General features: G+C 49.8%; 1 protein-coding gene across 1 annotated transcript; it reads right to left on the reverse strand.

Moving 5' to 3' along the window:
• Positions 1-1808: 1808 nt before the first annotated feature.
• Positions 1809-18767, reverse strand: FAM83D (family with sequence similarity 83 member D). Its single transcript, XM_060079023.1, has 4 exons — positions 18266-18767; positions 10347-10514; positions 6137-6261; positions 1809-3523 (listed from the first exon to the last, which is right to left on the reverse strand). Exons 1-4 carry the CDS (start codon positions 18740-18742, stop codon positions 2614-2616), a joined length of 1680 nt encoding a protein of 559 aa, XP_059935006.1. The 5' UTR covers positions 18743-18767; the 3' UTR covers positions 1809-2613.
• Positions 18768-25468: the final 6701 nt, after the last annotated feature.

Here is a 25468-nt window from a genome sequence, read left to right on the forward strand (position 1 = left end):
TTTTAATGTTTTCAATTCACCATTGCATTAACTGCCATCTCTCAAGGTACACCCGGGAATCTCCTGGCGGTCCAGTGGTTACAACTCCATGCTTTCACTGCTGAGGGTGCAGGTTCAATCCCTAGTCGGGGAACTAAGATCCTACAAGCCACGTGGCATGGCCAAAAAAAGTTTGTTGTTTTTTTTTTGCAGTACGCGGGCTTCTCACTGTTGTGGCCTCTCCCGTTGCGGAGCACAGGCTCCGGACGCGCAGGCTTAGCAGCCATGGCTCACGGGCCTAGCCGCTCCACGGCATGTGGGATCTTCCCGGACTGGGGCACGAACCCGTGTCCCCTGCATTGGCAGGCGGACTCTCAACCACTGCGCCACCAGGGAAGCCCCCCCAAAAGTTTTTTAATTAAAAAAAAAAAAAGGTACGCCCTCTAATGCCTCCATACTCCCTATAGAGAAATAGTCACATCACAGAGCACTGAACTCAGAATCTGAAAACCTGTGGGTAAATGCTTGTGTCACCATTTACCAATCATGTGACCTTGAATATGCTGAGCTTCAGTTCCTTCACCTGAAAACTGAGAATAACTGCTGTCCAATCACTGCATTGATGAAAGGGTCACAGATAGCACACAGGAAATTATCTAAATCTGTAAATGGTTTCAAATAACAATATGTTTATTTGAGGCTTGGGCCAGAATTGTTTACAACCAGACAGGAACCAGTTGTACTGCCTGCTTCCCAGTCCAAATTATGGCACTAACCCAGCAAATAACCTGGTGACTGGAAGGGAATCCTGGTGCACACATGGAAACCCGCAGGCGTGCTCAGGATCTGGATGCATTAGCACGTGTCTGTGTGGCAGACAACACCCTCCCCCATTACAGACCTCTTCTGCTCCAGTCAAATCAGGAGGAAGCCATCACCTAACTCTCTTCATTCCATCTGCACACACAAAGGAGACTAGACAAAAACAGGATTCCATAGGCATACCAATCCTGATTAGCAGGGTGTAGAAACCAGTCGCATTGCCTGCCACTGGACTAGGAATCTGGGATAATTGTCAGTGCCCTCTTTCGCCCCTACTCCAGGATATTAGATTGCTAAATCATTGTCAATACACCCATCTGATGAAATTAGGCTCATGGGGCCACTACAGTTAATATCAGGGTGAATCCAGGAATGAACACTGAGGCCTCCTTCTCTGGCAGAGAAGAACAGAACTAAGGTCCTTGTCTAAATAGCTCAAGCTTTTTCTTTGAAAAAGACAAGCTAGAGCACATGAAGAAACCTGTGATTTCTGGCAAGTTTCCTCATTCAAACTATAGAGCTAGGGACATCAATATTCATATCGCTAAGGAAGGCATGACCCTGACACTTGTTTTCTGTCATCTTTTTATTATTATTATTATTTTTTTTTTAATTTATGTCTGTGTTGGGTCTTCGTTGCTGTGCGCAGGCTTTCTCTAGTTGCGGTGAGAGGGGGCTGCTCTTCGTTGCAGTGCGCGGGCTTCTCATTGTCGTGATTTCTCTTGTGGAGCACGGGCTCTAGGCACGCGGACTTCAGTAGTTGTGGCTCGTGGGCTCTAGAGCGCAGGCTCAGTAGTTGTGGTGCACGGGCTTAGTTGCTCCGCGGCATGTGGGATCTTCCCGGACCAGGGCTAGAACCCGCATCCCCTGCATTGGCAGGCGGATTCCTAACCACTGCGCCACCAGGGAAGCCCCCATCTAAACAGATATTTTCTCTTTTATAATTTGGATCACCTACTCCTCCACCCCAAGACTATTTAAAAAAAAACAAACAAAAACTGCACAAATAAATATTAGGTGCATTTACTTGTAAGACACTCCTACAGTTAAACAGAAAAGTGCCAGAGAGAAGAAAAAAACAAAAAAAGGGACATGAGCAACCACCAAACAAGAGTTGTTTACATCTGTTTAATGCTAAGAACACAGATATCCTAAAGAAGAGATAAACACTTAAGAAATAGAGTGGGGTATTTTTGTTTTGTTTTGTTTTTGCGGTACGCGGGCCTCTCACTGCTGTGGCCTCTCCCGCTGCGGAGCACAGGCTCCGGACGTGCAGGCTCAGCGGCCATGGCTCACGGGCCCAGCCGCTCCGCGGCATGTGGGATCCTCCCGAACCAGGGCACGAACCCACATCCCCTGCATCGGCAGGTGGACTCCCAACCACTGCGCCACCAGGGAAGCCCAAGAAACAGTTTTGAGTTTTTTCCTAAACAGGGTTTTGATCATGAAAACTAGCGTTCCAAACCTCGAAAACAATAGGGCTTACAAACCTAGAAAACTGCAACACATATTTTATCTCTTATCTGAATTACCTGAGAACCCTGAAACATTCTCTTGAAGAGAGATCAGTATTAAAATTGTGCAAAGAAACTGTACCCATAGTGTTGAAACCATAAAACCAAGACCTGGCTTATACATGATAAGAACAAAATAAAAATAAAGCATGTAAAATAATGTGCGGTTTACAGAATTCAAAGAAAATCAGGGTGAAAGAAAGGCAGTTAGCACAGGAGACATTCTATAAAGCGGGATGCTCCGACGATGTCTACTGCAAGCCCGGGGGAAGCCAGGCGCCCTGAACGTGTGGAGCAGTCACTGAGAGGAGGGATAAAGCGTGATTTCTCTAACAGCCAGCAAATTAGCTGATGATCTGGCAAAACTTCCAGAATTAAAACTGAGGTAGTTTTCAGTAAGGAACGTTCTCCTTGAAAGCATGGCCAGCGCGTGGTTGAGCCGGGACCTGATTCCGGCAAAGTGAAACTGCCGCTCTTCATTCAACATTCTGAATGAGTCCCTAGAGCACAGATCCAAGTGGGGGGTGCTCCAGTACTTGGGGTGTCCAGGTGTGACGACGTCATTGGCTCTGAGGGAAGTCTGGGAGCCGACGGAGCTGGCCGCAGAGCCTTGGGAGGACAGAGAGGTGGAAGACCTCACACTGGAGGATTGCGACACAGACATCTTTGATACTGCTGACCCCTCTTTAGCCTGGGTTCCCAGAAAGAGAACATTCTCATCCATGTCAGTCTGGGTGCCAGTGCACGCCGTGGCCATGCTGGCTTGTGTCTCCACGTCGCTCACGCTCACGGTGGGCATCTCCTCTCCTGGCTCCGTCTGAGTGGTGGCATCGGTCGCCCTCCCGCCCTCCTGCCTATCTCTGCGGCTGCTGAAGCAGCCCTCCTCACTGATGGTGGAGGCCTCAGAGTCCTCGCACCCGGCCTCTGCCTGGCCCTCCTCACAGCCCGGCTCAGCCTTCCTGGGGCTGCTCGAGAGCCTGGCCAGCCGTAGCCGCAGCAGGTTGCCCAGCGTGGGCTCCTTGCACAGTGGTTTCTGGTCGATGAGATGGTCAAACCTACCGCTGATCCGGAAGCTGGACAGGAGTTTGGAGCTGATGGGCTTCGACTGTGCGTACAGGATTCGGAACTCCAGGTCAAAATGTTCAACCACTTGGCCGGACAGAATGACCAGGTTGCTGCTGTTTAATTTGCCATCCATCCACGTAAAACTTGAGGATTAAAAACAAACAGAAGCTGGTAAGGATGAGCGATCTTCATTTACTTACTGTCAACCTGAATATAAAGCCCAGATATCCTGAGACATAAGTCACAACTCTGGTGACAACACACCTACCATGTAGTGTGAATGCAAGTTGCCTTAACACAGTACATAACCTAGGAATGCGTTAACACAAGAGTAAAAAGGCTAAAGTTTACGCTCCTCAGCCTCAGAGTTGCTAAAAACTAGAAAGGGCTCCTAAAGCACTTAGGCCAGCGCCCTTACCAGGAGAAGCAAGGAAGGTGCCTAGCGACATCACATGGGGAAGCTAGTGGCAGAGCCTAGACTGGGCCCCGGTCCCCGCTCCATGCTGCCGTTTTCACAAAGGGAGACAGGACTGTCATTCTAACGATGACACTGTTGCTCCACACATGTTTAGAGCTGACAAGTGGCCATGCGCCCCCACCTGTCCAGCGTACCTCCTCCTTCCCAGGGTAACGTAACCCTGCCCCCTCCCAGCCCAGATAGCTTCATGTATGCACCCTCTCCAGTCACGACAGGGGTGGGCAGGTGAGCCAGGCTGGCCGGAGTATCCTATCCCCTGGGATGCGGGGACCTAGGCAGGGTGGGCATGTGAGCTAGCGAGAGCCAGGGAATTTTGCAAGGACTGATACCAGTGCAGAGAGAAAGAAAGTCTCCCTCTTTGAGAAACAGCTACTGAAGGCCACGTGGGGAAGCCTGGATCTTTGCCTGCAAATGGAGAGCCTGACAGAGAATAAAGATCAACTAGAGAAAAGCAGAACCAGGAGACAGTGTTCTGATGAATGCATGGCCCCTACGTCAAGGTGAGCTGAAAACAAACGGTTCCTTTCTACACTTTCAAGTTACGTGAGCCAGTAAATTCCGTTTTGCATACAGTAGTTTGAGTTAGCTTTCTGCACTTGAAGTCACCGCACTGATACAGAAATTCGTATCAGGAGTAGGGTGTTTTACATAAGAAATCATGAAACATAGTAGCAACTCTGTCTCTTGCAACCAAGAACCTACGCTAATGCAAATTCACCTTGACAGCTGCCTTCAGAGCCTGAGAAGAAAGAAACCCTCAGTGAAATCACGTAAACAGGACACCTAACACCAGGATTTTACAATGTCCTCAACAAATAGAAGCCATCCTCATCCTCATCCTCATCCTCAATGGTAGCATATTTCATTTGTAGGGGGTAATTTTTATATTTTATATTTTAGAACAGCCAAAAACCCATTTGGAGTAAGTCTGGGTAATACAGATAAACCCTACTTTGGGTGAAAATCTAGTTTCCTTCTGTTATTCCCAAACATCTTATGAAAGAAAGTCTCCAAGAAGAGTTCAAATTTTGTTCCAAGCAATGACAGTACTGTTGGAAAAGAAAGACACCAAGAGTTCCTTGATCTGCTGGCCTCATCTTGCACAAGCCTTTGCACACCCACCTTTACCCAGGGCTGACACATAGTTATCACTCAGGGATGGGTGCTTCTTCAAAAATAGGTTTTTCTGGGGCTTCCCTGGTGGCGCAGTGGTTGAGAGTCCGCCTGCCGATGCAGGGGACACAGGTTCGTGCCCCAGTCCGGGAAGATCCCACATGCCGCACAGTGGCTGGGCCTGTGAGCCATGGCCGCTGAGCCTGTGCGTCCGGAGCCTGTGCTCCGCAACAGGAGAACCCAGGGCTGACACATAGTTCTCACTCAGGGATGCGTGCTTCTTCAAAAATACGTTTTTCTATCCCTCTTTTTTGCGGGGGCGGGGGGGCCGTGCAGCATGCAGGATCTTAGCTCCCCAACCAGGGATCAAACCCATGATCCCTGCAGGGGAAGTGTGGAGTCTTAACCACTGGACCGCCAGGGAAGTCCCCGTTTTTCTTTTTTAAACTGTAGAGACACACTTCACGTATAACCTCAGAGTCTAACACAGAGGTGGCAGAACACACCACCATCAGAGAGACCTAAGTAAAAATGGTGTATCTTAACCTCTGGAGATTGATGTTTACCACTCTTTGTCTCCACCCTCCATTCAACTTCCCTACTCTCTACCCTCAGATGCCGTGCCAACGTTGAGACTTCAAAGGTGGAGCCAGAAGCATGGATCAGTACTCTCTAGACTAAAGCACCAAATCACAAGGCTTGAAGCAAGGTGAAGGATTAAAGTAAGGGGGCAGCTTCAGCCGTGCCCTCTGCCCTGAGGCTGATGCCTGCAACTGCCCTTCCCTTCACGTGGGCAGGGACGAGGGGGGTCAAAGGCCCCAAGGAACAGGAGTTGAGACGGTTCCTGTCTCTCTTAACCCCCAATTCATCCACTGCAGTCCTGGCTGAGCCCTGAATCTAGGACTCCCTCACTGTTGGGTCTCCAGGCAAGTTTCAACCTCTGTACTTTAGGTTTGTGCACCACGAGGCAGAGGAGGGGATCCCAGCCCGACCACCTTCCAGAGGAGGAGGCTTTGATTAACAGGCTCACATACACAGATGCACACATAGCAGAAGGCTTGCCCATAAGGGCTCACATGGAGAGGAAAAAGCAGCTTTTACCTTTATATAGCACACTTCCTCTGAGAAGTTTAGGTTAATAAGCATGGACGAGTCAGAAGCTCACCTGTAGGAGCCTGTAGCCACACGAACGCCATCAATCAGTGTGAACTTCTCATGAACCTTCCCGACAATTTTAGTTCCTGACCTTGCATAGTAAATGTTTCCTGTAATCGTCCGAACTGTCATCAGCTGTTGGTGAGGGAAGTGGGAGAAGAAGAAATGAATGATCCAGTGAGCACATGATTAAAGAAGCCTTAGTTTACAGTTTCCAAACAAACAAGCTTACTAGCAGATCAGTGGTTCACGGTCACCATTCGGTAACAACACCCACAGCACACAAGCCAGATGATTCTCAGGACTCAGGTAATGCTACTTAACATTTAGTTCATCTTCTTGCATGCTTTTTTATGCATGCATACTTATTTTTGAGACCTTTGGTTCATGTGGACACATACTCTATAAGATTCAGTTTTTGGAGACACTAAACAATAGAATCCAAGAAATGACTTTGAAACAAAATGTGGGGGGATAAAATCATCAAAGAAAACATGCCAGTGATAGATAACATTTTCACAAAGGTTTAAAGAAGCTAAGCTGATGTTTCTCCTCCTGTTTAGTTTAATAGCATTGCTAATAAATAATAGCCCAGGACTCCCCTGGTGGAGCAGTGGTTAAGAATCCGCCTGTCAATGCAGGGGACATGGGTTCGGTCCCTGGTCCAGGAAGATCCTACATGCTGCGGAGCAACTTAGCCCGTGCGCCACAACTACTGAGCCCGCACACCTAGAGCTGGTGCTCCGCAACAAGAGAAGCCACCGCGGTGAGAAGTGCACACACCGCAACGAAGAGTAGCCCTCGCTTTCTGCAACTAGAGAAAGCCCATGTGCAGCAACAAAGATCCAATGCAGCCAAAAATAAATAAATAAATAAATAAATATTTTTTAAAAGTAATGATTAAACACTATAGCAAGACATAACAACATCCAAAGAAGTGAAAACCTACATCTACACAAAACCCTGTACACAAATATTCATAGCAACTTTATTCATAACAGTAAAAAACTGGAAACTACCCTAATGTCCTTCAGTGGGTGAATGGTTAAACAAACTATGGTTCAACCATACCACATGATACAGTTCAGCAATGAAAAGGAACAATCTGTTGATACACACAGTTTGGACAGATCTCAAGGGCGTGAAAAAAAGCCAGCCTCTAAAGCTCACACACTGCATAATTGCATTTACATAACATTCTCTAAATGACAAAATTACAGAGATGGGGAACAAATTAGTGGTTGCAAGGGGTGAAAGATGCAGAGGAGGGCACGGAGAGGGGAGTGGATGTGACTATAAAGATGTAGCATGAGGGAGATCTTTGTGGTGACTGAATAGCTCTGTATTCTGCTGGCAGTGGTGGGTACACATATGTATACATGTGATAAAATGGCACGAAACAATAGACACACATGGTACCCATGTCAATTTCCAGGTTCTGATACTGTGCTGTAAGTTACATAAGGTATAACTATTGGGGGAAACTGGATGAAGGATACATGGAAACCTCTATGTACTATCTTTGCAACTTCTGTGAATCTATCGTTACTTCAAAAGAAAAACAAAAGGCAAAACAAAAAAATTAGGGCATAGCATAACATTGTTTCTGCAATATTCTTACCAAAATGCGTAATATGAATTTAACCATGGGGAAACATCAGGTAAACCCAAATTCTACAGAAAACTGGCTAGTATTCTTCAAAAGCATCAAGACTCTAAAAGACAAAGAAAGAGAGGAACAGCTCCAGATGAGAGGAAGCTAAGGAGAAATGACAACCAAATGCAAGATATGGTCCCAGATTGGATCTTGGATAAGAAAATCAGCATTCATGGAATGATGAGTGAAATTTATCATGTCTACAGAGTAGATAATAGTACTATATCAAGTTTATTTCCTGATTTTGAAATTTGTACTGAGGTTTGTAAGATGTAAACATTTAGAAAATTTGGGCAAAGAGTATTCAGGGATGCCTTATATTATTTTTCTAATTCCTTTGTATATCAAATTATTTCAAAATGAAAATTAAAACAAACAGACAAAAAACCTAGAACCTTCCATAGAGGTGCACATGGAGCTGGCAGGGGAGGGCTTCCCGGGCGATCCCTGAGCAGAGCTTCAAAGGGTCAACATATAATAACAAGCATAAAGAATATCACTGTGGGCAGATTTCAGTGTGGTTTTGTGCATCTTTCCCTTTGGAACTTACCTGAATGCTATGTAGGCCTCTGTGATTGTGGTCAAAGCACTTTTTTTTTTAATTTAAAAAAATTTTTATTTTACATTGGAGTATAGTTGATTTACAATCAAAGCACTTTTGAGTGCCTGCACACAAATGTGTGACCAAGCTCCTGCAGGCAGGACACCCAACATTCTGGACCAGCCACAGCACCAGGGCAGAAGAAGTCACCCCCACTTCTTCCGGTGAGGGGCAGATTCACCAGCACACACAGGCCCTGGTGAGAGAAGCCACTGGCAAAGTGGTGCTTCCCGAAGAAGAAGTTAAGACATGATGAACATGGGTGAGGCCAAAAAGACAGATCTCCTTTTGACCCTTCCTAGAGGATCCAGACACCCACGAAGGCAGCAACCAACTCAGCAGGCAACTGAGTCAGCAAATACTCCTAGATTTCTGCTGAGTGGATGAATCAGAGCCAGTCACTGGATCAAAGGCGTGGCCGGGCTATTCTGTGATCTTCCTGCTGCCCACACACAGCCTCCATTACAGCAAGAGCACCTTGAAATTAAACATCGACACCTTCAATTTCTTCACCAGGCTCTGCGGCAGAGCAGGCATGGACTAAACACCTGGTTAGATGACGATGCGCTTTCCAGGCCTGACTTGCATTTCCCTTGGGTCCACCTGACACATTTTTAAATTGACTGTCAGGTCACAGGGCTGACTGTTTCATTCCGTCTCCAAGCTCCAAGCCTTACCTCCCTATGGATTTGCTTTGAAGCACTAGTGACAAGTTAGTAGCTACCTAATTAAACCCAATCCTGTTTCCTCTTGAGGGAGAACAACAAACAAGGGCTCTCAAGAGAAGTTAAACAGTCAAAATTGTGTAAACCAAATTGCTTGATAATAACAAGGCAGTAAGTTCATGTCCCCTACGCGGTAGCCTATAGAACCAAAGTCCAACCTCTTCATTCACTTTGCTCACCGCTTTGTTTCCAGTACCTGGAACAATGAGTAGCTCAGAGTAGGTGCTCACATAGGTGAGAAACTAAGCTGATGAATTAAGGTGATGAACCAAGTTGATGAATTAAGTTCTGAAGCTCTTAAGTTGCTTAACTTTTAAGAAGTGAATGGTGTAATAAATGACTATTTTTCTTGCCTCTTTCTACTAAAGAGAACAAACTTGCTAAGTTACATAACCTTACATTTAAATACTTAAGCTCAAATTACTTTCATGCTCAGAGCAAAGGACATAAAAAGTCTAATTTTATAATAATGAGAAACGAGAGGCAGCATGTGACAGTGACTTAAGAACACTGGGGCTGCAGGCAGGCCGACAGATGGGGAAACTCCATCCCACTACTTTCTAGCTGTAGACACTGGGCTCTCGGTGTCACCACTTCCCAATATGAAACACAGGTATAACGCCACTCACCTGATGGGGCTGCTGTGAGGGTTTAAGTTGCGTAACATTGTCAAGAGCCTAGGACAGTGCCAAGGACACAGCAGGGCTCCGTAAACAGTGGTCCTTACAATTAAAATTGGAGCCTACCAGTGCTGCAGTCAAAAGCAGCAGCTTCCAAGGCAGCATCTTGCCATCAACAGGCAAGCTCCCCATTAAGAGGCAGTGTGGGGCTTCCCTGGTGGCGCAGTGGTTGAGAGTCCGCCTGCCGATGCAGGGGACACGGGATCGTGCCCCGGTCTGGGAAGATCCCACATGCCGCGGAGCGGCTGGGCCCGTGAGCCATGGTCGCTAAGCCTGCGCGTTCGGAGCCTGTGCTCCACAACAGGAGAGGCCACAACAGTGAGAGGCCCGTGTACCGCAAAAAAAAAAAAAAAAAAAAGAGGCAGCGTGATGTGAGGGAGAGGCCAAGGTCTGAACCTGACTCTGTCTTTCTTTCCTGTGAGGCTTCAGGCAAAAGACTTTTCTCACGGCCTCAGGTCCCTCCCTTACAACGGGGAGACCACCACCAACGGGGAGATCACGGATGCTCAGTCATTATTTGCTGATTGTGGTGAAACTAGAAACAGTGTAACACAAACCTTTTCCTCTTCAGGATGAACTTTCATATCCATGCACATATCCAAAAACTGAGAGAGCAGGGCCTGGTCCAGAAGGATGTAGACAGCAACTCCCTGTTTCCGACAGATTTCCTGCAGGTCTCGGAAGATGTCGATGTCCGTGAAAACATCCATAACCACTGCAATCACCTAGGGCGTGGGGCAGAGAGAAGAGCCAGCGGTCAACCCACAAGGACACCACCTTACAGCTCGTTGTCCGGACTGTGGACCCCGTCTCAGAGCTGGGAAAGGATCCCTGTCCTACAATACCCTTCCTTCCTTCTCCTTCTGCGGTATTAGTTTTCTTCTCACCGTGGACCTCTTGTCCGTCTCCAAAGACGCTCAGGCCACTGTATGCTACAAATCTGGACTTGACCCAGCCACCCTCCTCCACACTGCAAATTTCTCAAAACTATAGATCCATCCACTACTTTGATCTCCTATGAACTTGTTCCATTCAACTCTCTTCCTTTACTAAAACCCCCGTCTCACAAGCTCAGCTCAGACCAGCAAGATATCTAGGTTCTGCGGCTAACCCACCATCATTTTAGACACGTGACTTGTTGCCTATGTCTGTAAGACAGGTATGTAAACACCTAGAGTCTCTCTGAGGTCCCCCTTCTGGGTATACCAGACTCCAAGTCTGATTTTATTGTCTGATTTTGGATCATAATATGGTTTTCTGTTATCATCTAGAAAGGGCCACCTCATCCACCACCAACTCACGGCTTGAAACTGACTGAGCCAGGCAAGTCGATCCTCCCACCTCCTGCCTCTGTCACTGCACATCACCTCTTCATGCCGTCTGCTCCGTCCACCTGTCAGGATCTAACCAAACGGCTTCAGAGCGCCAGCCCCTCCTCTGTAAAAGGTGGTCTCTGAAGTTCTCTGGTATCTGTCCGCAGCGCAAGCCCGCAACAAGAGCACGGAAGTATGTCCTAAGGATGCTGCCCTGCAGCTTGGACCAGTCCTTTCTGCTCCCCAACGACCTGGCTCCATTTGTGCCTCCTAATCAATTTTCCCCACTCAGCACAGACCACAGTGAAGGGCCACCTCAGCCACGTGGCCTTGGGTAGATTACAGCTGCTTTGAAAGTCTGTTTCCTTTGCTGCAAAATAGATTTGTCGTGAGCATTAAATGACTATGCCACATCAAGTGCCCAGTACAAGAGATCCCTCTGGTATCTGTTCATTGATTCGCTTGACCAGTCCAGAGCTTAAGCCATCCAGACAGTTCAGCACAGGGAAACATCTCCCAGCTCCTGGCTTTCCTGCTCAAAGAGAGGCCGCTCCAGCAGCAAAGCCTCTAATCACACCCTCCGCAGGTTTGAAAGCATGGCCGTCAGCTAATTCCTGGCAGGTCTGCGGGGGAACCAAAACATGCGGGTCTCGTACAAGCCCCTGCCTCAGGTCAGAGCCAGGACTGTCACCTTAGGAAACCGCTCCCCGAAGCCAAGGTTTGGAGCTGCAATGTACCGCCCTCCTCGTAACCTCATCAGGAAAAACATGAGTCTCTTCCAATCACAGTAACTCCTTTCCTGAACGTTAAGGTGACTGACTTACAGGTCTATGAGAGCAGAGGCCCCTCAACGGGACTGACTCATCTCTGTGGGCCCAGAGGACTCAGGCCAGTACCCGAGAGTCATTACCCCTTAAGTATTTGGGTATCAGAGAAGTGCAGAGGGGCTTCCCTGGTGGCGCAGTGGTTAAGAACCCGCCTGCCAGTGCAGGGGATACGGGTTCGAGCCCTGGTCCGGGAAGATCCCACATGCCGTGGAGCACCTGGGCCCGTGCACCACAACTACGGAGCCTGCGCTCTAGAGCCCGCAAGCCACAACTACTGAGCCCGTGAGCCACAACTTCTGAGCCCGCATGCCACAACTACTGAGGTCCGCGCACCTAGAGCCCGTGCTCCACAAGAGAAGCCACCGCAATGAGAAGCCCGTGCACTGCAGCCAAGAGTAGTCCCCGCTCGCCGCAACTAGAGAAAGCCCGCGTGCAGCAACAAAGACCCAACGCAGCCAAATATAAATAAATAAATAAATTTATTTTTAAAATTAAAATAAAGTAAAATCTTTCAATAACGATCTTGATGTCACCTTCAGGGTTTAAAGACAAAAAGAATGTCAATTTCCACAGCGAAACCTAAATTCATTCGTGCGTGTTGTTTTCTCTAAGTTTCATGGGCTGTTATAAAATTAGCAATTTAAGTATCAGATTAAATTGCCGATGGAGCCTCTATCTGCAGAGAGTGGCCTGGGGCCCCTCTGGGAAGTCAGGGGTGGGTAAACCAATTTTTCAATGGCCCCAGGGGTGCAGGGACCAGCCACATACAGCAACATTTCCTCTGCACTATTCCAGCATGAAGTACACAGGCGGGCTGGGCTTTTTCAAAGGGAGGGGAAAGCATCAAGAGGCGTTTTGCGGGGGGAAGGGGCTTATCATCGTGAGTTATTTTTTTATATATAATTATGTAAAACATCTGCCTGGCTCCCAAGTCCAATCGACAAAACAAGCTACATCCAGAGACACCTAGCTTCCATCCTTGTCCCTTCCCTTCTGCCCTCCCCACAAAGATAACTTCAACTAGTTTTTGGTTTCTCCCACTTTTTAAAAAATATAAATAAGTATGCATGTGTACACATGTTCATTTATGTGACTAACTGCGTACGCATATGTGTGTATGTGTGTATACGTATGTATATGTATATGCTCATATCCCCCCGTAGGTAAAAGGCAGAGTGTATGATACGCGCTGTTCTAGACCAGTGCTGTCCCAGCAGAACCTTCTTAGACGGTGGAGGTTCTGTATCTGCGCTGTCCAACATGGCCGCCACTAGCCATAAGCAGTGATTAAATACTCGAAATATGACTAGTGCAATAGAGGAAATGAGTTTTTTAATGTATTTCCTTTTAAGTCACATAAATTTAAATAGCCACAGGTGGCCAACGGCTGCCGCATTGGTCACTGCAGTTCTAGCCACTTAATCATAGGAAACAGAGCTAGTGCTCATCCCTTTTCAGAGCTGCTAGGCCCTCCACTGTGCAGAAGGATCCGTCATCAATCTGCCACTGACGGATGTTTGAGCCCTTCCAGCCTTTTGCTGTTATAATCAGTGCTGCAACAAATAGCCAACTGCATAGGCCTATTCAGATTTTTCGCCAGTGGATCTTTGGGACAGATACACAGACATGGAATTGCTAGGTCAATGGGGAAATACAACTGAAATTTTGCTGAATATTGCCAGATTCCCCTCCAGAGGTTCTATCATTTGCATCCGGACTTTTAAAAAGCCAGTAGGCCTACTACTTTTCTTCCTGAGAGAACTTATCCTTTATCCATAAAGGAACCAGAGAATAATTCTGCAGCTTCTCTACTGCCCAATGGATGCCAGGTGAAAAGAATAAAGAAATGAAAAGGCAGACAGAAAACAGAACAGTGGTTGCTGGGCGCTGAGAGGAGGAGGGAATGGGGAGTTACTGTTCAGTGGGAACAGAGGTTCCTCTTGGGAAGATGAACAAGTTCTGGACCTGGATGGTGGTGACGGTTGCATGTGGTGATGGTGAATGTCCTTAATCCACTGATCTGTACACTTTAAAAAAGTGCTAAATTTTGTTACATATATTTTACCACAATTAAAAAGAAGAAAGAAATGAAATGGCGAAAGACTCCGAAATCCTTAACCTGACACATAGAACCAAAAGGAAGGGATAAAAAGCAGCCACACTTAGTCTAGTGGGCAGCATCTCACGCATCAGTGAGATTTCTTAGGACAGTGGTTCTCAACCAAGGGCAATTTTGCCCCTCAGAGGACATTTGGCAACGTCTGGGGACACTTTTTAAAACTGTAAAATATATAACATGTATAATATTGCCATCTTAACAATTCCTAAGCATAGAATTCAGTGGCCTTAATTACATTTGCAATGTCGTCAGCCCTCACCACTATCTGTTTCCAAAACATTTTTATCACCCCCAACTGAAACTCTAACCATTAAAGCAGTAACTCCTTCTTCCCCTGACCCCCTCCCCAGGGGAGACAGTTTTGAATGTGATGACTGTTTTTTGGCGGGGGCCAGTGCTTCTGGCATCCCCTGGGTGGAGGCCAGGGATACCACTCTGCATCCTACAATGCACAGGACAACCCCTCAGAACAAAGCGCGTTATCCTGCCCGAAACGTCAATAGTGATGAGGTTGAGAAAGCCCTCCCTGGGTCCCGAATAGGAACTGCTCACACTGCACAGGTTCAACTGCAACTCAGAGGAGGATTGTGCAAGACCAGGAGGGCCTTAACTTGGATACATCCACGCGCACACCAGGGGCCTCCAACAGATTCCTCAGGTGTTACTCCTCCTAGGAGGCGGGACTCTTTGCCAACACAATGACAGCTTTTTACAAATGCTCAGGTTATCAAAAGGATGCCCAAGGGTCAGGTCATAGCAAAAGTGCCCCTTTGGAACAAAAGCTCGTGGGCAATGGGCAGCTGGTAAGAGCGATGCCTCTGGAGAGTGCAGGACCTCCTAACAGGGAGGGTGAGCTTTGTCTGTGAGCTCCCATCCGGACACTAGGAATATCCCAAGAGCCTCGGCAACAGCACATCACCAAGTGAGGGCACACAGCACTTCCAGGCAAGGTCTCCACTCCCACTCGATCTGTGGGGGCCAGAGCCCAGCCCAGCGCTGATTCACATGGCAACAGAGACACAGAAATGAATGACTCATCAACAAATACAGTAGTACAGGGATAGCTTCTAGAGTACGTGCGTAAGGGGGAAATCCTGTGTAGCTCAAAAGTCTCCTAAGAGCCAACATCTCAGCTCTCAAGAAGTCCAAAGGGGAAGAAAAAACAAAAAAAGTCCAAAACAGTACTTCCTCCAGCTTTGGTGAAGCTCAACTGAGCACCAAGTCAGCTTGTATTCAGAAGCCACGCTGTACATAAATCGTGTGTTTCTAGGTGCTGTACCTCACTCAACGCAGCAGACCCACGCTTTGAAAGGTGCCCAGCAACTGAGCCAACGGCGGAAGTGGCAGGTTCACAGCCCTGGTCCCACCTACCCTGGGACAAGTCCTTGCTGAGCAGATAGGCAGGCAAACTCACTTGCTAAATGATCAGAGGTGCACGTGAGAGGTCTCCGCTGTACCTACCGAGCACTATTCGGTGCCAGAGGCCCTACAAGCCTAAACGGCTCAAACAGCAACATGAGTCCTGGATGAGGACCCATCCCAGAACCATCCATTGAGGCCGCAGAGCCAGGATCAGACACCACCATTTACCAAGTGAGCCTGGCCTCTTGTGCCTGTACCCTGACCAGTCCAGTCTCCTTCCTGCCAAGGGGAGATCTAGTCCTGTCATCATCATTTTCCTTTTTCTTCAATATGCAACATGGAAATTAAAAGTTCAAATCTTAAGAAACCCTTAAAAAAAACCCAGCTTATTGAAAACTACCAAAGCACCAACCCTCCCTCATGGCAGGGGGCCCTGTGGAGTGGTGAGTGGTCGAGAGCCCGGGCTCAGGGGCCAGGCAGACGGGCTCGTGCCCAGCTCTGTCCCACACTAACTGTATCTTGAGGAAGCTACTTACCGTCTCTGTGTCTGGTCTCTTCTTAATTGTGGCCTCCTCTTAGGCTGGGGAGGGTTAACTGAGAGAGTCCAGGTAAAGGGCTTAGCACAGAAACTGACCCTTTAAAAGTGCTCCATCACACCGTCAAGAGCTTTCGCCATCTGAACACAGACGCAGAACAGCTTCTCATCTCATCCGGAAACAGCCTGAGACCTACATCTCCACAGTCCTCACCGTCATAGGTACTGGACTTCAAAGGATGTATTCGGAGTGACACAGCCACTCCTGTGTACACAACCCACAACTCTACCTGGAGCAGCAGCACTGGACCAGCCACCAGATTAGCTCTCTAACACCTGTCTCCTCCATAGATCTCTGTCCACCTGGGGACAGTGACGCCTCCTTACCTCCACATGGCACAAGGCCGAGCGTGGTGGCTGACAGTGGTTATGAGATGCTGTGCCTCGGTTTGAGTCCTGGCTCTGTCATTCCCTGGCTGTGTGACCTCGGGGCAACTTAACTTCTCTATGCCTCAATTTCATCAGCCGCACAATGGAGCGAATAATCGCACCTACCTTAGGGTTACTTGGAACAGTGCCTGGCAGAGAAAGCATTATTATGTTTTGGGGGTTTGTTTTTTTACATAAAAGAGATGGTGTCTGAGACCTCAAGTTTAGCGTGTCTCAAATCCCACTCATCTCCCCATCCCTACCCTCAGCCTCATTCTTCTCCTGTATTCTAATTTTGTAGCATCACCACTCACCCAAGCTAAAAAAACTCAATTCTTCCTCTACCTTCTCCTTGGCCTTGCCTACTTTCCTGCCCTCTCCCTCACTACCCTTCCGGTCCATCGAATGATGGACTCCCTTCTAAGACCAGCATGAGTTGATGGACAGTCTTCCCTCTGGTCTTAGCTCCAGTGCCCCTCCACTACCACTAAAAATTGGATGTAAGCAAGAGGACAGGGCAATTCCTCTCTCTTTCATGGAGACCCGTTCATTACTTTTCTCAAATTCCAAGTGCCCAAGTTCTCCCCCTAGACGTGATCGTTGGGAACGCACACCTATCCTAAAATGGTGTCTTTTTCCATCTTTTCAGTCTTCCCGCTGAACCCACAAGTGTCTGTTGCATCAAAAGGATCCTCAGCACACCCAAAGCACCGCAGGACTGATAATAGCCTAGCTGGAGCCCACACCTACTTCCACAAAGGCAAGGCACTAGCCTACTGTACCCCCTACCCATTGCAACCCACCATCAGGCAAAGAGCACCCGGCGCAGGGACACTGGTAAGTCAGGGCTTGTCCCTTCTTGGCTACTTCAACTGCCTTGATGCACAGATATCATAACCACAGTCAGATACACTCAGGTACGAGCCCTACCAAGTCTTACCGTGGCCTGGGGCTTTACCTGCCATGTCTCTGGCACAGGCAGACAGCCAGGAAGCTGGGCACTGCCAGTCAGCAAGCGAGGTGGCAGTTGATCATGGCTCTGGAGGAATGTATCTGCTGCCACACCCTACCCGCCCTTCCCATCTTCTGGGCCGCATTATTCCTCCCAGACCCCTAGTACCCAGCACCCTGCTGCAGTCTCATCCTGGCTGATAGAGAGACAAAACCTCCCACTGCACCCCAATACCTTGTCACACTGAGAGTCAGACAACTGCATCAAAACCCACTGTGAAGAGAGAGATGACTTAATGCAGGGGTATCTGCATTTTTTTTTTTGTTGTTTTCCAGCTTATGGAAACGCAAACTCCCTTCCCCACCCATTCACTGAAGGAGCAACTTCCCCTCCAGGCCGGCAGGAGGAAAAAGGGTCGGGGCTCACTTTGCCACTCTAGTATGCATCTGCCTTCTACAACAAAAGACACGTGCAGGTGACTAGCAATGACAGATTCCTAATGCCCCGCAGTTGTCTCTGGGGACAACTTTCAGGAATTTTCCCCTAGGTTATGCGCTTCTTAGGTATTGCATCTCCTAAGAAGCTCCTGAAAGTGGGATCTAGAGTTGGCTGACAGCCAGTCTGACAAGTGGTTTTAACTGAAAGCTGGAACTAGCAGGATTTCTGATCACCCTCCCACGGAATGTGAATGTTAGGAGTTGGAACTTGGGCACAATCCGCATTCTTGGGGACCGAGACTCCTCCCACTCTCCCCTGCCACGAGGAGCGGCCAGGGAGGAGATCGGGGATCCGAGGGGATACACGCAGAGTGGGGCGAGTGGGGGACCCCGGGACCACCCGGCTCGCGCACCTAGCAGACCTCAGTTTCCCATTTTTGAAGGGAGTGTCCCGCCCGACCGGGGACCGAGGTGACCCGAGGAGCCGGGCCGCGGCGCTCACCTCTCGCGCCGAGCGGAGCTGCTGGCGCAGCGCGTCCTTGCAGCCATAGGGGCCGCGGGCGCCCGTGCCGCGGGGCTGGAAGTGCGCCTCGACGCGCGTGGCCCCGCGGTAGGCGCCCTTATAGAAGGAGGGCCAGCCGAGCTCCAGCAGCGGCGGCTCCAGGTCCGACTGCTCGGGGAAGTAGGTGCCGGAGGAGCAGTCGTGCGACGAGCCGAAGGAGTCCTCGGCCCCCGCTGCCGCGCCCTCCTCGCCGGGCCGCTCGACCGCGCCTAGGATGGCGCGCACCTCTTCGGGGTTTAGGAAGCGGCCGAGGCGCTCGCGTCGCAGGAAGGCCGCGAAAGCGTCGGGGCCACCCGCCACCAGCTCCTCGAGCGCCAAGCGCCGCTCCTCGCTGTACAGCTCGCCCGGGTTGGGCGGCCCGCACGGTGACAGGCAGGCTGCGGGCAGTTCGTCCAGGCCATCGGGCCGCAGAGCCATGGCAACGCTCGGACACAAGCCGGCTCGGGCCAGTACGGGAGTGCAGGACGCTTTATAGGCACCTTTGAATCTAACCGGCCCGCGCCATTGGCCGCGCCGCCCCTCCCCGGCTCTCCCATTGGCTGCCTTGTTGTAACGGCAGAGTCCGGAAGCAGTGCACGCCTCTATGACTCCGCCCCCTGAAGTGCTATTGGCTGCCCCGCGGCCCGGCCCCGCCCCGCCCCGCAGCCCTGCCCCACCCAGCGCCTCCGCAGAGGCGCGGGGCTGCGGCCGGGACCACGTTGTTGCTTAGCGGAATTTAGTCTTGGCTACTACGTTCCTGTTCCGAGGTAGCGTTCCTGCTCTGGTCCTGCGGGGAGCCGAGTTCATCAAGATCAACTAGAGAGCGGATGTCATGCCTGAGTGGCCGTGGTACCCGGGGCGGTGGGGCAGGCTGGGAGCCCGAACTGAAGCCAGAGAGCCCGACCACAGCCATCCTCGCGCTCCCCCTGCCGGCCGCCCCTCAGCGCGGCCCTGCAAGGCCCAGGGAGGTCAGGAATGTGAACTGGGAGGAGAGGCTGGGACCTGCTCGGGGCACACTGACCCACTGACCGTGCTTCTCCGGGTCTCTCAGAGCTTGGGTGAGGCCAGCCACTCCCCAGCATTGAAATCATTCATTCGTTCGTTCAAAAATACCGGTCTGTCATAATAGCCACTCCTTTGATTACACCTTCAGGTAGCTTTCTCTTCTCTCCCCTGATCGTTTTCTTTTGTTTTTAAGATTTTTTTTTTTTTTTTGGATGTGGACCTTTTTTTTCTTTTTTACGCGGGTCTCTCACTGTTGTGGCTTCTCCCGTTGCGGAGCACAGGCTCCGGATGCGCAGGCTCAGCGGCCACGGCTCATGGGCCCAGCCGCTCCGCGGCATGTGGGATCTTCCCAGACCGGGGCACGAACCTGCGTCCCCTGCATCAGCAGGCAGACTCTCAACCACTGCGCCACCAGGGAAGCCCTAATAGCCAATTTTTAGGCCTCATTTTCTTTGTGTAAATGAGAAGACATATATACAACTGTAAAGTGCCTCGTAAATGTGAGACATTACCATTATCATGTATCAATATACTTTTTTAAAATAAGTTTATTTTTTTAATTTTTGGCTGCGTTGGGTCTTCGTTGCTGCATGCGGGCTTTCTCTAGTTGCGGTAAGTAGGGGCTACTCTTCGTTGCAGTGCACGGGCTTCTCATTGCAGTGGCTTCTCGTTGCAGAGCACAGGCTCTAAGCACGTGGCCTTCAGTAGTTGTGGCACGTGGGCTCCGTAGTTGTGGCTCACGGGCTCTAGAGCACAGGCTCAGTAGTTGTGGTGCACGGGCTTAGTTGCTCCGTGCATGTGGGATCTTCACGGACCAGGGCTCCAACCTGTGTCCCCTGCATTGGCAGGTGGATTCTTAACCACTGCGCCACCAGGGAAGTCCTCAATATACTTTTTTAAATGGATGAATGTACGCTGCTACAAAGATACTTCCTTTCTTCCCCTCTCTCCCCATACCCAGCCTGTTTATGAAATTTTTCAAGCCCAGGTGTGGAGATTTCTATGTGTCCCTGCTCTGGCAGCCAGCATCCAGAAGGGTCCAAGACAGCATCCTTTTTCATCCTCTTCCAAGACACCAACCAACTTCTTTAGGTGATGAAAACAATGACCACTGTCTGGGACTGTGCAATCCTAGAGTTTGTCAATCTCTCCATTGCCTAAGGTCAGAAGTGAGAATAACCACGGTCTCACCTGCTGAATTGTTATAATAATGGGAAGTAGTATGTAGTATTTTACTTCCCCACTATAAACTGTATGAGGAGAAGGACTGGGGTGGAGTTGGGGAAGAGGATAGGACAGGTCAGTGCACTCCAAGAAGAGAACAGAAGAGAAGGGCAGCCCTGTTACATAAAAATGTGTCATCAGACAACCATTTGAAAGTGTGGGGAAAAATGTTATATGAGCTATTATAGGGCTCCATGTTAATTTCAAAAGAAGCATTTGACAGAGTGAAGCTCATTTTCAACCACCCTTCTTTTCTTGACTTCACCAGGTTTCACCTTCTTGCAGTCTAGAAAGATACCTCTCTGTATTTGAGCCCTCAGAGCTCCCTCTGATTCAAGGGCCAACTGGGAGAGCCCTCTGTTGTGGGATCAGGGACCTGGAGCCCTCCCCTGCCCTTTATCCCAGGCACTACCGTTTTGTGAATTCAAATCATTAGGGTTCAAGCGAGCTCATAGCAATGACCACAGCCACACTAAACAGGTGTTATTAAAAGGAATTTAATAATCTTAATTAAAAACTCTTAACAGCGAATTCTGTCACAGGCCTTGGCAGCTGGAAGCAACTCCAGGGGGGCGCCCCTCTGGGATGTGGTCGAGCCACACTCTTGAACACGGGGCTCACCACTGCCGCATGGCGTGGTGCTACCTGGATGTTACTTCAATACAATATCAAAGATCCACAAGGATTTTTTTTAAAAAAAGTTTTAAATATATTAGACTCTCTTGATTGCCATTTTTACACAAAGCTGCTGATACAGTATACAGAGTTTTCACTTTTTTTTCACATAAAATACATTTTTCTTAAATGTTCTCTGTACATCAGTGGCTTCTGGTCTGGTGAATTATTGCGGAGGGCTGTGGGTCTGTAGACTTTTCCTGGGTGCACAGAGCCAGGCCCCGCACTGTGGCACTTGCAATGCCCATGGGAAGCAGGCCCTCCGGCCAACTGGCCAACAAGAGACTGTCGAGGAAAGCTTCTAGCAGAGGCGGTCACTTCTGTGGAGTCACCCACTGACTACATGACTCTTTGCTCTTATGTGCCCTGGGGGAGGGGAGGCTGTCCCCAAGCCACAATAGCAAGAGTTAAATACAGTCCTTCTGGGCATCCTGTAAGGAGCGCCCTTCTGGAAAGTGTCCCAGTATTCTGCTCTGGGAAAGCAAGTGGGAGGGAGAACTCAAGATCAAAAGATATCTGACACCAAGAACCAAAATGGTCTCATGTTATTACAAGGCCAGCAAACTGGTGGGTAGGACAGGGGACACAGCTTTGTTAACTTTTCTAAGCCTATTGAAATTGATCAAACAGTACAGAGCAGTTTCACCAATGCTGCATATTTGATGGAGAACTACATCCTGAAGTCTTCAGAAGACCTGGGCTGAGGGTGCACTCAACTTCCTGGAGCTACTCTCAGGCCAGAAACTCACTCTCTGGTGATAGCCGCCAATTTTCAGTTGTTTGGGGCATAAGGTGGGAGCAAGGGCCAGAGCTCACAGGGAGCCACGTGGCACATGCTTTAGAAGTAGCCTCCTTTAATCTGCCAGGAACTGCTACCAGACCTGGGTCTAAGCGGGAGCTGGGCATCTGGTCGACCTTGCCAGCTTTCTCCCTGCTCCTTGATCCACACCTGCCAGGAATAGAGGCAGACTCATGAGGAAAGCTTTCGATATTAAAGGAGAAGCTCCTTTTCCTCCCAATATCTGTTGGTGGGGCAGGACTAGGTAATAAATGAGCAAAAATGAGGAAGAGACAATGAGCTTAAGAACCTGAGATGCATTTGGCAACAAATTCCAGACTCCTTGTTCTTCTAGACACTGACTTCAAACTGGTATTCTACAGTGGCTGAAAGATGCTGGCCTAAAGGCAGTTATCCTTGAAAGTCCCAGGTGGACTTGGGATGGTATCTGCCTGGAACCCAAGATCCAGCATCTCCATTTAGTGGCAAATGTTATCCAGGGGTGGCGATGTCAGCAGCTTCCCAGCTAAAGGAATTCATACGCTAGGGATTCTAGGAGTAGAAAAGCAAAGGGTTGCTGGACTAGGATGCAGACCTTCTGTCTCAGGTGAGCTGAGCGGGGCTGCTGATGCTTATGGTCCTCAAAGGATGAGAACTGTAAAGAGCACTCTCCTCGCTCTCTCATTCCTCCTTTATCCCTGGAACCTAATACAGTGCCTGGTGAGTCACAGCTACTCAATAAACTACATGAGTGAATAAATGAATGACCTTGGCCCCAGCTTGTCCCTCGACACCGAGGAGACCCACAGGGAAAGTTCCCCCAGGTACCTGAAGGGAATGGTTTATCCCCGACTGAAAACATGAGCTAAAGCCCAAGAGTCTGCCGTTGGCTCCTGTTAGGGGATCAGCTGGGATTCCCAGCCTTCTGGGTGGGAGAGGAATGGCCCAGGAGGCAGGAAGCAAAGGAGGAAGGAGGGAGTAGCCAGAAGGGCTCAGAGCGGGCAATAAATACCTTCAGTCTCTGGCCCCTGAGCAAACAGATCTGAAAACGTACACAGCTCTCTCCTAGGAGCGTGTGTCTTCCCTCAGCACCTCCCAGCTTGCAGCTCAAGTGGGCTCAAGAGGAATTTCAGTGTCCGTCTGATCTGAACACTAGTTTAAAGCCTAAAAGGTATGTGTGTTTTGAATCATCCCTGCCCTGCTCCAGCCATAGGATGAGATGATGGAGAGTCAGCCCCAGACCCCAGGGATGTGGCAGGTATCACCCACACCTGTCTGCAGTCGCCTGGCCTGCCTTTCCACCCTGGGCTGGATCTGTCCTGGAGCTGGGGTGGGAGTTGCCTGGTGCTGTGACTCTCCCTGCATCCAGGAGCACTGTTCTCTGACCCAGCTGCCCTGCTCCTGGTAAAGCATCAGCAAGGCCCTTGGGATCCAGCTCTGCCTCTGGGCTATGGGAGCCATGGCGGCCACAGTGGAGGACCGGGACAAACATTACTAGGACTGTGGCACAGGGGGGCTCCTGCAGCCCCAGCCTCTGGCCCAGATGTCCCTCGGTGAGAATTTCTCATAAGCTCAGAAAGAAAAGGGTTAAAGGAAACCCAGATTTGTCCCCCAAATTCCAGAATCTGGACCTCAGAGGCCCCTTCAGAGCTCTAAAGAGGTAGTTTTAGACAAGTAAAGGGTGCACAGAGCAGGAAACAAACCTGCAGTTCGTTAGTTATACCAGAAGGTTTTGGCTGAGCCCACAGACAGCGCCCAACTCATGGGCAACAATTTCAAAGGGGCTCGTGAGAGAATGCAGTGGAGAGGTGGCAGGCAGCCTGTCCCTCATAGGCTTCCCTCCCCAGCATCAGAAAGATTGGGGCTATGAAATAGTAGAGCTGGGGCAAGACGCAACTACAGCCCCACCACCGCTCTCCTGAATGCAGCGCAGGGTGTTGGACCATGTGCACCTTGGATTTTCAGCCTTGGGCTTTCACCACTCTGGCAGGAGCAGGATGGGAGGCCCCGGGCCAGACAGGAACTCACAAGGGCCAACTGGCAAACCCGTTCCACCAAGCATTCCAGAAAAAGCAAAGCTGGGCTGGGAGTGCTGTGCATTCACTCTGGGAGAGGTAGGGGCCCCAGCAGCCCCCCAACTGCTCACTCTGATGGCTTAGTCTGAGGAGGGCAGGCTGAGACAGGCTGGACTGAAATCAGCCGAATATTCACAAAGGTTGGCCAGAGCGCTGGGCTCTGTCATGGTTACCAGAGATGTCTGCAGAAATTAACAACATGAATTCACCTCTCTCCCTGGAAAAGCCCTTCCAACTGAAGTTTCTCGCTTAGCTTCATTTGTCCAATACCAGTCAGTAAAACCTAGTGATTGTGATACTGCTCAGGAAAGAAAGCTAATTCAGTGGATCCCCTTCCCAACCTGGAGCTTTGTAGCCTAAAAGAATTCTTTCATCAAATGCACTTTTGGAAACACTACCTTTGTTCTCTCTCCCCTCCTTTTTTTTTTTTTTTTTGTGGTACGCGGGCCTCTCACTGTTGTGGCCTCTCCCATTGCGGAGCACAGGCTCCGGACGCGCAGGCCCAGTGGCCATGGCTCACGTGCCCAGCCGCTCCACGGCATGTGGGATCTTCCCGGACCGGGGCACGAACCCGTGTCCCCTGCATCGGCAGGCGGACTCTCAACCACTGCGCCACCAGGGAAGCCCCCTCTCCTCCATTTTTTGATGCTTCCACCCAAGAGCAAAATATGATTTGGATTATTCCAGGATTGGAATAGCCAGGTTTTCCACCTTGGCCCCTGGGCACTCACACAGCTGGCACTTGGCACGAGCAAGGCTGTGGGGAGCAGGCCTACGCCCGCGTCATCCACCCCACATGGGCGCATAGTTCCCTCTGGACGCAGAGAGGACCTCCTGTTCCTGCCGGATGTGGATGACGATACCAAACCCTGGTAGGGCTCTGGGCAGGCTGACAGGTATCAGCTTAGCAGGCCTCCTCCCCTGCTAAAGCCATGTTGGCAGTGGCGACAAAACTCTGAGTCTTAACTTCAGTCCTCTTGGGAAGAGCCCACAAATCCTCAGTCCCACCTGCTTCCCATGAGCCCAGCTGTGTCATCCCTACACATGTTGATTGTGTGTGCGTGTGTGTGTGTGTACTGATATGTCACAGGTGAGTACTGGTCCAGAGAAGCCTTTACCAACAACAGAACTGGAATCCCAGCCCGCCCTCCCGAAATCTGACAGCAGGATGAGTCAGGAAGCCACTATGGGCCTTGTTTTTGATGGCAGACAATGCAGCAAGAAGCAGAACCGTGGGATGTGGTGATGCTATGGGCAGCTGGCTGAGAGGTGAGGTTAGCGTTCCTCTGGAAAGCAGAGCCCATCCCCCCAGCTGCCCTCTGAAGCCTCCCCAGCCAGGGCTGCTGGGCTGGCCTGGATTCCAGGGACCCTCTCCCCAAAGCATCCCTCCCCTCCATCCCTCAGGGA

The sequence above is a fragment of the Mesoplodon densirostris genome, chromosome 16 (assembly GCF_025265405.1).
Source record: "Mesoplodon densirostris isolate mMesDen1 chromosome 16, mMesDen1 primary haplotype, whole genome shotgun sequence".
NCBI lineage: Eukaryota > Metazoa > Chordata > Mammalia > Artiodactyla > Ziphiidae > Mesoplodon > Mesoplodon densirostris.